At 60.2% G+C, this 14,449-nt stretch overlaps 1 protein-coding gene across 6 annotated transcripts in view; it reads right to left on the bottom strand.

The window, feature by feature from the left end:
• Positions 1–4,898: 4,898 nt before the first annotated feature.
• UNC13A (unc-13 homolog A) overlaps positions 4,899–14,449 on the bottom strand; it is a 35,400-nt gene continuing 25,849 nt past the window's right edge. For 3 of the 6 annotated variants that reach the window (XM_054805836.1, XM_054805837.1, XM_054805840.1), the window contains 7 exons: positions 8,986–9,042; positions 8,704–8,784; positions 8,441–8,588; positions 7,572–7,628; positions 5,912–6,004; positions 5,664–5,823; positions 4,899–5,352 (listed from right to left, as the gene is read on the bottom strand). In XM_054805836.1, the coding sequence (XP_054661811.1) occupies positions 5,064–5,352; positions 5,664–5,823; positions 5,912–6,004; positions 7,572–7,628; positions 8,441–8,588; positions 8,704–8,784; positions 8,986–9,042 (885 nt within the window). In that variant the 3' untranslated portion in view covers positions 4,899–5,063. Of the gene's footprint in view, positions 5,353–5,663; positions 5,824–5,911; positions 6,005–7,571; positions 7,629–8,440; positions 8,589–8,703; positions 8,785–8,985; positions 9,043–10,260; positions 10,291–11,389; positions 11,429–13,321; positions 13,328–14,449 lie in introns of all 6 variants that reach the window. The other 3 variants (XM_054805838.1, XM_054805839.1, XM_054805841.1) reach the window with 2 other exon arrangements.

The raw sequence follows: 14,449 nt of genomic DNA, 5'->3' as shown, positions 1-14,449 counted from the left end.
GCAGCTGTGCCAGCAGAATGGAGTTGCAAAGCAGGGAGGAGACTGGCTTCTAGGAGGTGAAATGGGAGAGATGGCCCCAACTATTTGGGAAATTCTCTGGGAATGGGGTTTACTGGGCATGCATCACCCAGGCAAGGGCAGGGGCCAAAACTGCCATGGGGCCAGGGCTGATGGGGATGCTGGGAGTGCCCAGGGACTGGGGATGCCAAAGGCACAGGGCTGCTGCTGGCAGGGCAGTCAGGGTGGCTGAGCCTGGAAGAGAGACAGGAATGATGGCCAGCAGTCATCTCTGCCCTTGCCTCCAAGAGCGTCCTTGGGGTGCAGGGATTGGGGTGGGTCCCTACCTCGGGGGTAGAAGGTTTGGGGAAGGACAAAAGTCTGCAGGAGCCAGGGGGTCCCAAGGGCTGTGCGGTGGGAGCTGCAGTGGTGACGGCGCCATGTTGTGTTCTGGCTGTTGGCTGCTAAGGACTTTCTGGCGTCTCCCAGGAGGGAATGTGGGGTCTCTGCATGTTCCAGCCTCCTCAGCCCCTCTTGGGGAGGGAAAGGGTTTGGAGGGGGCCAGGGTGCCCCCGGCTCCTTCAGGCAGCTCTCAGGGGCTGTGAGTTCAAGTGCCTTTGGCTGGAAGCCTTGCTGCGTTCCCAGAGCTGGCATGTCCTTGGGATTTGTGGGACGAGTGCCACACCTGGAGTGCTGGCATGGAGGCTCTAGGCTGTTCAGGAGGGGTAGGCAGGGCAGGTGAGGTGGAAGCGTCGCACCCTATGTAAGGGACAGGTTGGATGGTAGAGCCCTTACAGTCAGCAAGGATGTGATGGAGAGCCTCTGGGTGAGGATGAGGGGCATGGAAAACAAAGCAGCTGTTGCAGTGGGTGTCTGCTCTTGATGGCCTAGCTGGGATGCCAGCACTGCGGAGTTATTCCATAGGCCACGAGGAGAAATCTCAGGACAAGTGCACCTTGCCCTTAGGGGGGAGATTTTGACTTCCCAGACATCAGCTGGGAATACCATACTGCTGTGATGAGCAGGTCTGGGGAATTCCTGAAGTCTGGGGGAGAGAACTTCTCTTGTCACAAGTAGCCAGGGAGCCTACTCAGTGAGACTGAGCCCTCCTAGACTTGCTAGTTGTGAATGGAGAAGGACTGGTGGGCAATGGGCATGGCCTTGGCCACAGTGATCATGAAATGGTTGAGTTTAAAAGGTCAGCGTCATGAGAAGGGCAGCAGAGTTGCTACCCTGGAGTGCCAGAGACCAAATGTCACGCCCTTCAGGGAGGTACTGAGCAGAGTGTGCCGGGAATCTGCGTTGGGAGCCAAGGAAGGGCATGATTGCCTTGAGGCTTTGAAGGGCTTTGCACTGAGCCCTGTCCCCCCTGGAGGGGATGCTGGTGGTGTTCAAGACAAAGGCAGTGCAGCCCTTGTTGTGTGTGTCTGTCCCACCCTGGCCAAGGTCTGCTCCTCGCCACAGGTCCTGCCAGGAGCCTGCTCCAGCGCAGGGTCTTCATGAGTTCATAGCTTCCTTAAGGTACATCCCCCTGCTCCGGCATGGGGTCCTCCACAGGCTGCAGGCTGGACCTCTGCTCCACCGTGGACCTCCATGGGCTGCAGGGGGCAGCCTGCCTCACCATGTTCTGCACCATGGGCTGCAGGGGAACCTTGGCACTGGTGCCTGGAGCACCTCCTATCCTTCCTTCTGCACTGACCCGCATGTCTGCAGCATTGTTCTTCTCACATATTTTTGCTCCTTTCTCCTTGCTGTTACACATCAGTTTTTACCCTTTCTTAAACCCATCATCACAGAGGCGCTACCACTGTCACAGATTGGTTCCGCTTTGGCCAGCGGTGAGTCCATCTTGGAGCGGGCTGGAACTGGCTCCGTCTGACATGGGGCTGTGGCTTCTGGCATCTCACAGAAGACATACCAAAACCTTCCCATGTAAACCCACTATACCAGCAAAAGCCCCAGGGCACTCTGGCAGTGGGGCCCTGACCAAGCATAAGCGTAAGGGACAAATTAAAAATTGCCCCATTAAAACCAATCAATCAGATGCAAAAGGGCTCCCCTGACTCACAGAAGTGAGACACAGAGGTGTTTATGGGGCCTCCTGGGAGAAACAGGATTTACAACAGGCAAGTTCAACAGGCTCCCCACACCCACCTTACAGAAACTATGGGATAATCATGAAAGGCATTGCACTGATGGCCTGGATGTTGGGAAGTTGTTAGATAAAATTGTTCCACCTGTTCCTCCAGCTCAACTATGGGGAAACTCATGGAGGCACTCCCAAACCCTGGGCCGGGGACTTCCCATGACCCATCCCCAGTGGCCAAACTTTTGAGAATAAATATTAGTAATAGCCTTTGTATACTGTTAGTAGTAAATGATAAAAATTCTCTCTCTTTTCACATGGGCACAGGAGTCCCAGTATTGATGATTAAAACTAGGGATGGTGCTGCATTAATCCAGAAAACTTTGAGACTATCTATCAGGAATCACTGGGAAAAGACAAGAGCTCCCAGTAACCAGGATAGGGTCAGACTCCATGATCTTTAAATGCCCCTTCCAACTCAAACCATTCTGTGATTCCAGCAAAGCCCAGCAACAGCCCTGCGGCTCTCTGGAGTGCCACAGGGCCTCGCATGGGCCCCAGCAAAGGCCCCACAGTACTCCGGAGAGCATCAGGACCCTGTCAAAGCTCAGTGAAAGCCCGGGGGCTCTCTGGAGTACAGTAGGTCTCTGCCCATATGCCTGCAAAGCCTGACAAAGGACCGGGGGAACCCCAGAGAGAAGTTTTTACACCGGCAAAGTCTGGCAAAAGCCCTGGGGCACTCTGGAGGGCTGCATGCCCTCTTGAGGGTTCTGATAAAGCTCTGCAAAGGGCCACGGGCTCCCTGAAGGGCAGCAGAGCACTGCCCAAGTCCCAGCAAAGCCCAGCGTAGCCCTGGTGCTTTCGTGAGAGAAGCAGGTGCGTGCCCAGGCCCCAGCAAAAAAAACAGGCAAAAGCCCCAGGTTTCTCTGCAGGGCATCGGGGCCCTGCATTCATCAAATACATATGACGCTAATTTAGGGGCAAGAATGTTTTGGGTAACTGTGTAAAAAGCCTTACAGAAGTCCAGGTGGATGATATCCATGGCTCTTCCCTTGTCCGGTGATGCAGTCACTCCATTGTGGAAGGCCATGGGTTTGCCCTTGGTGAGGCTGTGTTGGCAGTCCCATGCCTGAGAGTTTGCAGCACGGTGGTTGAGAATAGAATGTCACTTCTCAGGAAAGGTCTGGCCCAGTTTCGTTTAACGCCTGTCCTGAAGCTCTTAGCTTTGCAGAGGGTGGGTGCCCTGAAGAGCAGCCCTCAGGGAGGCTGAGTGCAGACAGTTGCTGCAGCGCCCCAGGGCTATTTATCCTTGGTGTTAACTTTAAACGTGCAAGTGCTGCATTGGAGTGGGGATGAAGAGCCCCTGGGTGCCTGCCCTCCCGTACTCCCACAGCAGCCGCAGTGAAGGGTGTGCTTTTTAATGTCAGTTATAATAAAATATTTTTACAGAGCCCAAAAAATTCAAAATAGTGCAAAACATTTCACTATCATGCATCCATGGTAGCCGCCGTCGGCAGTGCCGCGCGGGGTGGTACAGACACACAGGCATCAGTGACACATGTGCTACAGGAGCAGAATTGGTCGGTTCAATCACATGCCAAACAGGACAGTTTGGAGAGGGTCCACGGGGCCAGGGGCACCACGGTCGGGGGGGGGGACAGGGCTGAGCCCCAGCCTGGCCGTGCAGGAGCAGTGGTTAGAAAAGGGGTGTAAATGTTGAACAGAAATGAGAGAGGAAAGCTAAACCCTTTGGTCCCAGGCAAACCCTATAGAAAAAGGACCATAGGGGCTAGTCAGGGTATCCTGTTTTGGGATGGGGAGGGGGCTGAGAGAGGTATATTGACTTGTGGGGTCATCAGGCCTCTGTCTTCCCTGGTACTTAGGGCAAGCTGGGCAGCTGGGGTGGCCATCCCTGACACCGCACACCCTGGCCTCCTGGGCACTCGCACAAGACACGCACACCACTGATCACGCAGAAATGGTGGTTAATGGGAAATTGTGAGGAGGAGGTCCTCTGGGTTGGGGGTGGGAAGGGTCTCGCTTGTGCCAAGGAGGTCCCGTGGGCACTGCTGCACTGCAGAGGAATGGCTGATCCCCACTGGCCAGACAGTGGAGACGAGTCCCTCCGCTCCATTGGCCCCAGACCTTGCCCCCAAGCCCTGGCACCCTGAGGGCAGCAGTGGGGCAGCCCATGGTGGCGGCAAGGCAGGGAAGACAGGATATGGGCCAGGGGCTGCTCCCTGCTGCTCCCGGCCCCAGTGATGCTGCTGCCAGCCAGGGAGGGCACCCTGTGCAGGGCATGCAGGGGCTGTGCCCACCCCCACCCCAACAGCCCCAATAGCCCTTCCGGGTGCAGGACACAGCCACATAATCCGGCTGCCCCATGTATATACAGCTATTTACATATATACAGGGTGCTCAGTGGGTGGGAGCCTCCCCATCCCTCAGGGCGCCCCGTGATGCTCAAGGGATGGGGACAAGGGGCCATCATGCTGTGCCAGTCACTCACCAACAGCCCCGGGCAGGATGAGACACCAGCCCCACCAAGCCTAGGCCTTTCCTTGTGTCACTCAATGAGGTTTGGGACAGGATAGGGTCAGAGATGGGCCATTGGGGTTCCTCCATCTCAGGCTGGGAAGGGGCAGATCTGTCCCATCACCCAGCCTGGGGTTCAGCCCTTCCCTGCAGCACCACCAGCTTCCCATTGCGTGGAATGGGGGTATGGCCATGCTCTGCACTGCCAGTCTGGCCAAGGGAGGGATGGGGGGGGTGGGGGGTGGGGGGGGGGGGTGGGGGGGTGAGGGGGGCTGGGGGGGGGGGGGGGGGGGGTGTCTGTAACTGCAGCCGTGTCCCCCTCACCCACACCAGGACCTGGAAGGAGACTCCTCTTGTGGCCGCTCTTATGGCTTATACATGGCTGGAGGATGCTGTAGAAAAGGGACCAGAAGTGGGGGGAGAGGGCTAGGGAGGCGGAAGGGGTTTAACTGCTGCCCTCCTCAGCTGAACGTGTGTCCGACTTGAGCTTGACGAACTCCTTGGCCACCTCATCATTGTTGCGTTGGGAAAGGATGCGGAGGACAGTGAGGCCAGTGTCATCCATGTGGATGCGGCGGCCCAGGGGCAGCCAGCAGGCGCAGCCAGGCCGCTGCAGGATATCACGGAGCTGCAGGACAGCGATGCCCACTGTCCGGTCCTCCCGGGCAAAGCAGTAATCCTTCACACACACCTGCAGCTCGTAGCACTCGGGGCCCGTCTCTGTCCCCAGCGTGCTGCGGGGGGGGGGGTGGGGGGGTGGGGGGGACAGGCAGTGTTGGCATAGAATGTCGAAATCCCAGGCCCCCCCCGGCTCTGCAGCAGCACCCTATATGGGTGCTGCCTCCCCACTGCCCCTAAAAAAAGCCTTTTTCTTCCCACCCCCACCGCCAATCCCTCCTTTTACCAATGAGAAAACATCTAAAACATCCCCTGCAGGACAAGCAAACTCACTGGCAGACCCCATGAGGAGGAGGTCCCCACATCGTGGGGGACACACACCCCCCCCAGCCCGGCCACACATCCCCAGCCCCGCAGTGCCACTCACAACTGGAAGCTCTCATTGTACTTGGGGGCCCAGCTGTTGTTCTTGGATTTGGTGGCAAATTTCCTCTTCTTGTCACTGAGGTGGGGCCCAATGATGTTGACCTCGATGAAGGGCCGGAAGATGCCCGATGTCTGCCACTTGAGGTCGTTCGCAGCCACCACTGCAAAGGGGGGTGGGGTGGGGGGCAAGTGAGGCTCATGGGGCGCTGTCACCTGCCAGACCCTGGCATCCCACCCAGCAGAACCCACCTTTGACAGTGACTTTGTGTTCACCAGTACCAGGGTGGGTGAAGAGCTCCACGTGGATGGACACCTCCCCAACAGGGTCATCCACACCAGAGCCTGCGTGGCAAAGGGAGGAGACATGAGCACCCGTCCCCCCAGTGTCCCTGACATTCCCTGCCCACCACCAACCCCACTGTAGGAGGCAGGTCACCCACCACAGGGCAGGAGAGGGTGGGCAGTAGGATTTGTGGTCTCTGCCAAAGAGTTCTGGGGACAGCAGCATGGGTGCAGCAACTGCCAAGGATGGCTGGCGCTGGCCCCAGGCTGGGCTGGGGCATGGCAGGACATCCCCAGCACCAGGTTGGCTCTCTGCCATCCCACCCCACATCAGCAGGGCCCAGAGAGCCTCCCTTCCCCAGGCAGGGGCTGAGGTGCCAGGGTGGGATGGGGCAGGGGGCAGTGGCACTGTTTTGGGCACGGCGGGGGGGGGGGGGGGGGGGGGGGGGTCAGTGCTCCATGCATGGCTGTGAGCACAGGCACAGCACTAGGCAGGAGGGACCCCATCTGGCTCTTGTGCCACAGGGCAGCCATGGCCCTGCCAGGAGCTTGTGGCTGACCTGCCCCCTCTTGTATCCCCTCCATCTCAGGGACCACATCACGTTCCGGGATCCCCGAGCATGGGGAACTTGGGTGACCTGCGACCAACAGCCCAGACCACCCCCTCCCCCACAAGAGCTGTGCATGCACCCATGGGTGAAGGAGGGAGTGCAAGGCAGAGGGACAGGGTCTGTGGGTCAGATGGGGCCAAGGAGATTAAACCGAGCTCAGCAGAAAGCCCCCAGGGTGGACATAAGAGTGCAAAGGAGGTCACATCCCCATGTGTCACTGCACGGCCCCCAGCACAAGGGTGCCAGGCCAGGGGGGAGGCTGGTGATGGCACATTCTCCTCTCCATCCACCTTGATCCTCCACCCCACCCCCGGCACCCCCATCCCCTCAGGCACCCGCCACCCGGGCAGTGCCGCATGCTGAGCCAAAATGGAGGCAATGGCGGGTAAGGAGGGAGTGTCTGGGTATGGGAGGCCAAGCATGGGGTGCAGTCCCGGCCCCTCTGGCAGGGTGTGATGGAGGCCAAGCGGGGCCCATGGAGCTGGGCTCATTCCTCACGCCCTAGGGAAGGTGGACACGGAGCTCGCCGGAGCAAGGCTAGTAATGGTCCTTCTGGCAGCAAGGTGGATGTGGGGCAGGGGACGGGATGGGGGGACAACACGGACATGGTTACGGTGTCCCCTGGGGCCACACATCCCCTGGGGACAGCTCCCCAGCTTGCAGGAAGGTCATGGCAGGTGTCCGCCCTCAGGCAGCAGCACTGGGAACAATGCATGGTGCCCAGAGCTGGCAAGTGAAGGCAGGCACCCCTATCCCCATGGGGCACAGCCTCCCTCCCCAGTCTGTGGGGGGGTGGTCACTACAGCTGAGCACAGTTCCTCCAAATTCAACCCAAAGCAGCCCTGCGTATGCAAGCCTGTGGGCAGAGGGCTCCAGCTCTGCCCACGGTACAGGTCCCCAAGGCCAGCGGTGCTGGGACGGGACTCCTGGCCACCCCAGCCTGCGGTGTCGAGACTGTTACTAGCCCAGGCCGGTGGCGGCAGGCAGGTGCAGGGGTAGGCAAGCAGCACACGTACCCTTCTCAGGATAAATTTCTTCACTAAGGGTAAACCTAATACCTTTCCCACCATGAACTAGTGGGAAGGAGAGAGAAAGAGACATGGCACAGAATAGAGGAAGAGAGGAGGAAGGAGACGACGTGCATGGGGGATGGGAACAGTGAAGGGGGGGGGGGGGGGGACAAAGAGAGAGAAAGAGAGATCAGATCTTGCAGACAGATGGACAGTCAAGCATCCGGACAACACTGCAGCAACACAGAAGTACCAGGCACCACCCAGCTTTGAGCCCAGGGGAGTCCTGGGGCCAGATTGCACCCAGAACGGCTGGCACCCACCAGACCCAACCCCATGTCCCCAACATGGCTGGCACAGAAGGCACAGACAGGACAAACATCCCTTGCAGGAGATGCACAGACAGAAAATGCACGTCCTGCTCCCTGAGGATGCAGAGAAGCCTGGCTGGGGCACTATGCGATGGCCTGTGACTGCCACCAAGCATCTCTGTCCCCTCCTTGAGCAGCCAAAGGACAAAATAAAGGGCAGCATTTAGAGCCAAGGGGTAGTCCTGCCTGGGACCTCTCCCACACCCACGGGCCCCATTTCTGTGCCAGCCCAGCCATGCCCGGGCACTGGGGTCACACCCTTCTTGCTGGTGGAGGACTTGGGAGTCCTGGGCCTCTGGGCACCTATGGCCCCTCTTTGCCTGCAAACCACAGGTGCAAAAAAAGCCCTTCCCTCCCCACCTCCCACCCCTCCACGAGCCTGGCTGAGACCCCCCCCCCAACCCCACCAGGATGGGGGCAGGGGGAGGCCCTGGCTGTGAGGCAGCTGAGCCCACATGTGGGGATAGGGGGCATGGGGGGGGGGGGCAGGGCAGTGCATCCTACCCTGTGAAGCCTGGGTCTGCACAAAGGTTTTGATGAGGAGGTCAGTGGCCTGGGTGTAGAGGGACAGGGCATAGCGCAGCGACTGCAGGTCAGGGCTCTTCTCCAGGAACGTCTTCTTCAGCCCCACGCCACCAGCATGGAAGTATTGCTGGAGGGGGAAGATGGCCACAGGGTCCTCAGTGGCTCTGCTGGAGGTCCTCTGGTACCTCCCCAGGTCTAGAGCCCTCAGGGGCACCCCTTCGTACCCCAGAGTGCCCTTTTACCTTGATGGTGTCCAGCGCCAGCTCCACCACTGCACATTGCTTTGGGGTCAGACTCTTGGCTTCCTCCCGTACCATGTGGTCCTGCAGGGCACAAATCCTGCTCTTAGCGTGGGACCAGGGCCCCGCTCCCCTCGCCCCAGCCATGCCAGGAAACCAGCACTGGTGGGATCCTTGCAACAGTGCCACTGCCAGCCTGCAAAGTGCCACCCGCCCTGGCACAGCGAGGCACTCAGACCGCCCAGCTCCCCGCCCCCCCCCCCCCCCCAGCCTCCCAGCCCTCACCTTCAGCTTGGAGAGTTGCCCCAGCTCCTTGGCTGCATTGAAAATCATCTGCGTGCCCTGCAGAAAGCAAAGAGACAGGAACGGCCCTGGTGAGTGGCCGGGCTGGGGGTGTCATGGCCAGGCTGGGCACGCAATGCCAGGAGCTTGCTGCAGCTCCAGGGGGCTCCCCTGGCCTCCCTGGGCTCCAGAGGGCTGGAGGGGTGCTCCACAGGGAGCCTCAGGGGCCACCAGCCACTCCAGGCATGGTGATGTGGGTACCAGCAGCTGGTGCCACCCCTGTCCCAGCCCCTGAGTTTTCAGCACCAGTCTGTGGCTGGGGGCTTGGGGACCCCAGGGCAGGACATCACCCTGGCATCAGGGACCTCACACCCTGCTCAAGCAGCTTGGCCCAAGGGTCCTGTCCTGTTCCCTGTGGTGCCCAATTGCCCACTTCTGGATCCGACAGAGTCCAGCACGGCCCATCACTGGCACTGCGTGGACAATCGTATGACATTGGGGCGTGGGGAGCAGACAGCAGGTGCTGGGGGGGACAGTGGGCACAGGGAGGATGTGACACAGTCCCCCTATACCCCAAGGTTCTGGCAGCCAAGCCAAACACCCCCCTGCCACCCAGATCCCTGCCCAGTCCCAGAGCCCTTGCACCCCAGGGAACACCACAGATGGAAGCCCCTAGCTGCCTTCACCTGCCCTGTGCCATGCTACCCCCCATGGGCAGGGGCCATGAAGCCATTCCATGGGGCCCACTGGCATGGCTCCTGCGGATGCAGCCCTATGGCATGGGCCGATCCTGCTCACCTCCCTGGTCTGACACCAGCTTGCTGGGCTGAGCACAAGCTCCCCTTCTTAAGCCCCCCCAGTCTGCAACATGCAACTGGGTGAACTGGGGCCCAGTGCGGCAGAGCCAGCGATTCCCACCTCCTCCCTTCTGGCACCAGTAGCTCCAGTCCTTCCCAACAATGAGAAACCCCAGCATCTACCCCACTAACCATTACCTTCTGCAGGGGTCTGGCCCCTCCATGCCCTCATTTTGTACCCCACTCCCCCATTAACCCTTTGTGCCCCCCACTCTCCAAGTTCTGTCCCATTAATCCTTCCCTTGCTGTCCCCATCTCCCCCAGCCAGTGAACAGGCTGGGAGCCACCCAAACAGAGCACGACAGGACACTGTACTGAGCTGGGATTCCCCCCCCACCCCACAGCACACAGGACAAGGGATGGGGAGGAGGCAAGAGGAGGGACCAGAGCCAAGTGGGGAGCAGAAGAGCCATGTTCTTACTTCAGTGTGACTGGGCAGCTTCACCCTGCTCTGGAAGAGAACAGCAAGGGACAGTTACTGGTGGCACCAGCCATGGGTCCAGGCCCCCCACATCCCCCAGCCACGCGGGCTCTGGCCCTGTACTCTCCTCTGGCAGTGCCCAGTTCTCTGCTGGTGCCACTGGTTCAGCACTAATTCACACCTGCAAAGGCTCAGCCCCCATGCGCTTGCTGGTGAACCTGTGATGAGCGTGCCAGGTCGCTTCCTGAGTAGGGGCAGGCTTACTCCCTGCTTGTTTGGAGCTAGGGAAATAGCAGCAGGTGGAGGAAAGCAGCTCACCCAGCACGCTCAGCAAACTGGGGCAGGATCCAGTGTCCCCTTGTGAGCCAGGGGAAGCCACAGGTGTTGCCCAGATAGATGCCAGCATGGATCTTCCTGAGAGCTGGGGTTTGGGAGCAGGCAGCCTGAAGGGCTGTGCTGGGCCCCCAGCCCAGCAGTGGGGAGCACCCAAACAGGGGGAGAGCCCCATGCCTGGAGAAAGCCCTTGTGGCAAGTTTTGGGGCGCAGCGAGCCTTGCTGAGGCCCCCCCAAGCATCAAGGGGAAGCAGGCACAGAGATCCGGGGGATCTCAGCAGCTCCATGGCCCCCAGCGTACCCTGCACATCCCCAGCATGGCCCAGCATCCTGCTGGGGGGGGGGGTGGGGTGGGGGGGTGTCACCTCTTCCTGAGCCCGCAGCAGTGGGACAGATTTGTGCCTGGGATCTCCCATGGTTGGACACCCTGTCCCCACACTGTCCCAGCCAGGCACCTGTAGGGGTGCTGAGTGCTGTGGGGCAGTGTCCCCCATACCTGCTTGGAAATGGGTAACACCCCACAGCCCCACCCACAGGGGGCTAAACACAACACAACACCCACTCCCTACCCTGGGCGACACACACAGAAACAGGTCACTGTCCCCATCTGCACACAGGCAGCATGTCCCGGACAACATGGCACACCTCAACACAACAACACGCCACACAGGCAACGGCACATCCAGACAGCACGACAGAGAAAGCACGGACAAGCCTGGACCTCCACAGCAGGCGGGTGTGGGGCCACGAGCGTGGCCACAGGGCGATGACACACATGGAACCCATGGCTATTTACCTTGTCTGTCCCCTTGCCATGTTTTCTCAAGAGCGTGCCCTGTAGAAGCAATGATGTCAGAGGTTGAGTGGGGGGGTGGGGGAACAGCATGGGACGGGACACCGGGGGGGGGGGGCGGGGGGGGAAGTGCAGGGCGAGGCTGGGCACATGGGGTGGCCGCAAGCTGGCAGCAAAGACATCGTTGAACTCCTAAAAACAGCCAGGACCACTGGGGGACTGGTCCCTGTTGAGGGGCTGAGCCCATGGGGGACCAGTCCCCACTGGGATACTAGATTAGCGGGGGGGGACTGGTCTCCAGAGGGATGCTGGGTCAGTGAAGGACTGGGGTCTTTGGGATGCTGGGCCAGCTGGTCTCCACTGGAATGCAGGATGTTGCACTGATGGGAACTGGTCCCCACACTGGGATGCTGGGTTTATGGGTAGCTGGTCCCTGCTGGGATATGGGGATGCTGAGCCCATGGGGGACTGGTCCCCACTGGGATATAGGGAGGCAAGAGCCAGCTGGCAGCATGTACGGGTAGCCTCTGGTGCCCCCACATTCCTCTCCAGCTCCAGCACTGGGGAGGGAGCAGGGACGGGGCAGCTGTACTCAGGATTTGCACAGAGTTCTGGTCCATGCAGTGCTGGGCCCAGTGACAACCCCACAGTGACCCAGGCTCACCAGTGGCAAGAGAAACAGTGAAAAATGGTGCAGCAGTGCCGGGGGGGGGTGGGGTGGGGGGGCTGGGTCCTAACCAGCCTCTTGGGGGGCTGGGGCACGTCTGAATCAGGAGGGGGTAGCGGGGGGGGTCAGCTGGCAGGGAAGCCGGCGAGAGGGGTGAGCAGCACAGTTAGGGCCAAGGAGGGTTTCTTGCCCTGGAAAGAAACCGAGGCATGGGTGAACATGAGGACTTTGTACCCCATGGAGCGACACCACCCCAGTCCCCTGACAGCCTCAGAAAGGCTGGGACATGGGGTCCCGGTGAGGTCCGAGGGGAGGCTCAGCCCCAGGCTGCTCCCAGGGTCTCTCCAAATGCTGCTGTTGGAAAGAAAAGGTTGGGGGACAGGGGACAGACGTTTGTCCCCACAGGGACTGGCACCCAGCACCCAACCACCAGCGCCCACACCACTGCTCCTCTTTGCCTGCAGTCAAAGCAGGGGTGGGGGCAGGATGGGGGTGAACGTGGCCCTTCCCTTGCCCTGCAGGGCATAAACTTGTGGCCACAGACTGAGCAGAAGATGACAAAGGAAACTGCTCAGTCAAAGCTGTGCAGGGACCCAGCAGCAATGCCAAGAAAGGAACTCAGGAGTCCAGGCTCCCAGGGCTGTACCCCAACCAGGGACAAAGCTCCACAAGTCGTGCCAGCAACCCTGCCCCACCGCTGAGCAACCAGGACAGGGACCAGAGTGTCATGTTCCAGCGAGATGCTCCTCTCTGCAGGCAGGAAAAGCCTCTGTCTTCAGCCCCCACCATAGCCACACCCCAGCCAGGGCCTCAAGGGGAAACTGAGGCAGAAGAGGTCAGGAAGAGCAGCCCTGACTGCCAGGCACACACAGCTCCTGCTGCTCATGTCTCCAGTGGCCTCTCTCACCCTCAGCACAGAGCAAGAAGATGGGATCAGCCTCGGTTTGGCTGTCCCCGATTACATAGCACTGCCCCCATCACCATCCCTCCCACCCCAGCACTAACCCTTGCACCTCCCCACATCCAGGCACTGCAAATCTGTCCAGGACCTTTCCGCCCCCCCCAAACCCAGCTGGGGCCGCGGGCCAGTGCCCACCAGGAGCCAGCACCAAGCAGGCAGCAAGAGGATGGGGACCACAGAGGTGGACCAAGTCGGGAGCTGGAGGAGGGCGTGGGCAGGGCGCGGGCAGCCACACAGGACAAAAACTGGCGAGGCCAGGACCGACACACAGCAGACAGACAGACAGACAGGGAGCTGCCGTACTTACAATCATCTGCCATTGAGAGGCGAGCGGAGCAATTGGAGAGAACAACCGTGACATGAGTGTCGGCTCCCTCCTCAATCCTCCCCAGCCCCAGCTGCCCCACTGCTGGGTACCAGCCCCAGCCATCCCCCCTAACCCCCACCAGCCAGGAGGGATAGCAGAGCCGGGGTGTCCCTTCATCTCATGTGCCACAGTACTCAATGTCGATGCCTTGCCACCAGCACCACAGGTCTCCACAGCCCTGAAGTGGCCCCATCCCAGCCTGCCCAGTCCATCCTTACTGTGGCAGGGGGCTCTGCCCCAGGGGTCTCAGCTCCAGGGAGCTGGCGGACCCCACTTGACACGCAGCCCCATGCCGCCAACCTGCCCAGCCACCCCCAGGCTGGACCCCAGAGCCACCCTGGGCAGGCTGTCCCCTGCCATAGGGACCAGCTCCAGCATGAAACCCCTTCAAGGGCTGCCTCCCCTCAGGAAAATCACCCAATGGATCCACATGTCCACACCACCTCCGAGCCCTGTGCTGAGGGCAGAGCTGTCTCCAGAACATGGCATAGCCACACATGGCCAGGAAGGGACCGAGATGGTGACTGAGACCCAGTGGCACCAGCATTCCTGTGAGATTTGGCCACCTTTGGCCCAGGGCATGTAAGCCTGGCTTGGAGCAATGCAGGGCTGACCTGACCTGGGCTCTGGGCTGTGACAAGGTGCCAGTGAGGTGGCACCACCGAGGGCTGATGGGTCACCAATGTGCAGTCCCTTACAGACACAGCACGAGGAGCCTCACAGCCCCAGAAAGGTGATGCAGTGGCTGATGGCTCCAGGCACTCCAAGTAAGAGCCCGAGCCCAGCTTTGTGACAGTGACAAAAGCCACCAAGAGCAACAGGGACAGATGTGTGACTCAGATCCCTTGGTGTCATCCTCCCCTGCCTGACCCCGAGGGAAATCCACCCCAGGAAGCTTTGGGGTGCATGGCTACATGCGGGGAGGACAGACACACAGTGATGCAATACGGAGCCTCAAAGCCTGTAGGCAACCTCCCCCTGAGGAGGGATCATTCCCTGAGCTTTGCTCTGCTCCTCTAGAGCCAGTTCAGCCCATGAGCAAGGAAGCGTTCAGCCCTTCTGCAGAGA

This window comes from Grus americana, chromosome 28, assembly GCF_028858705.1.
Source record: "Grus americana isolate bGruAme1 chromosome 28, bGruAme1.mat, whole genome shotgun sequence".
In the NCBI taxonomy this organism is placed as follows: Eukaryota; Metazoa; Chordata; class Aves; order Gruiformes; family Gruidae; genus Grus; species Grus americana.
The sequence above is the reverse complement of the archived record's forward strand: the minus strand, read 5'-3'. Positions and strand labels throughout refer to the sequence as shown.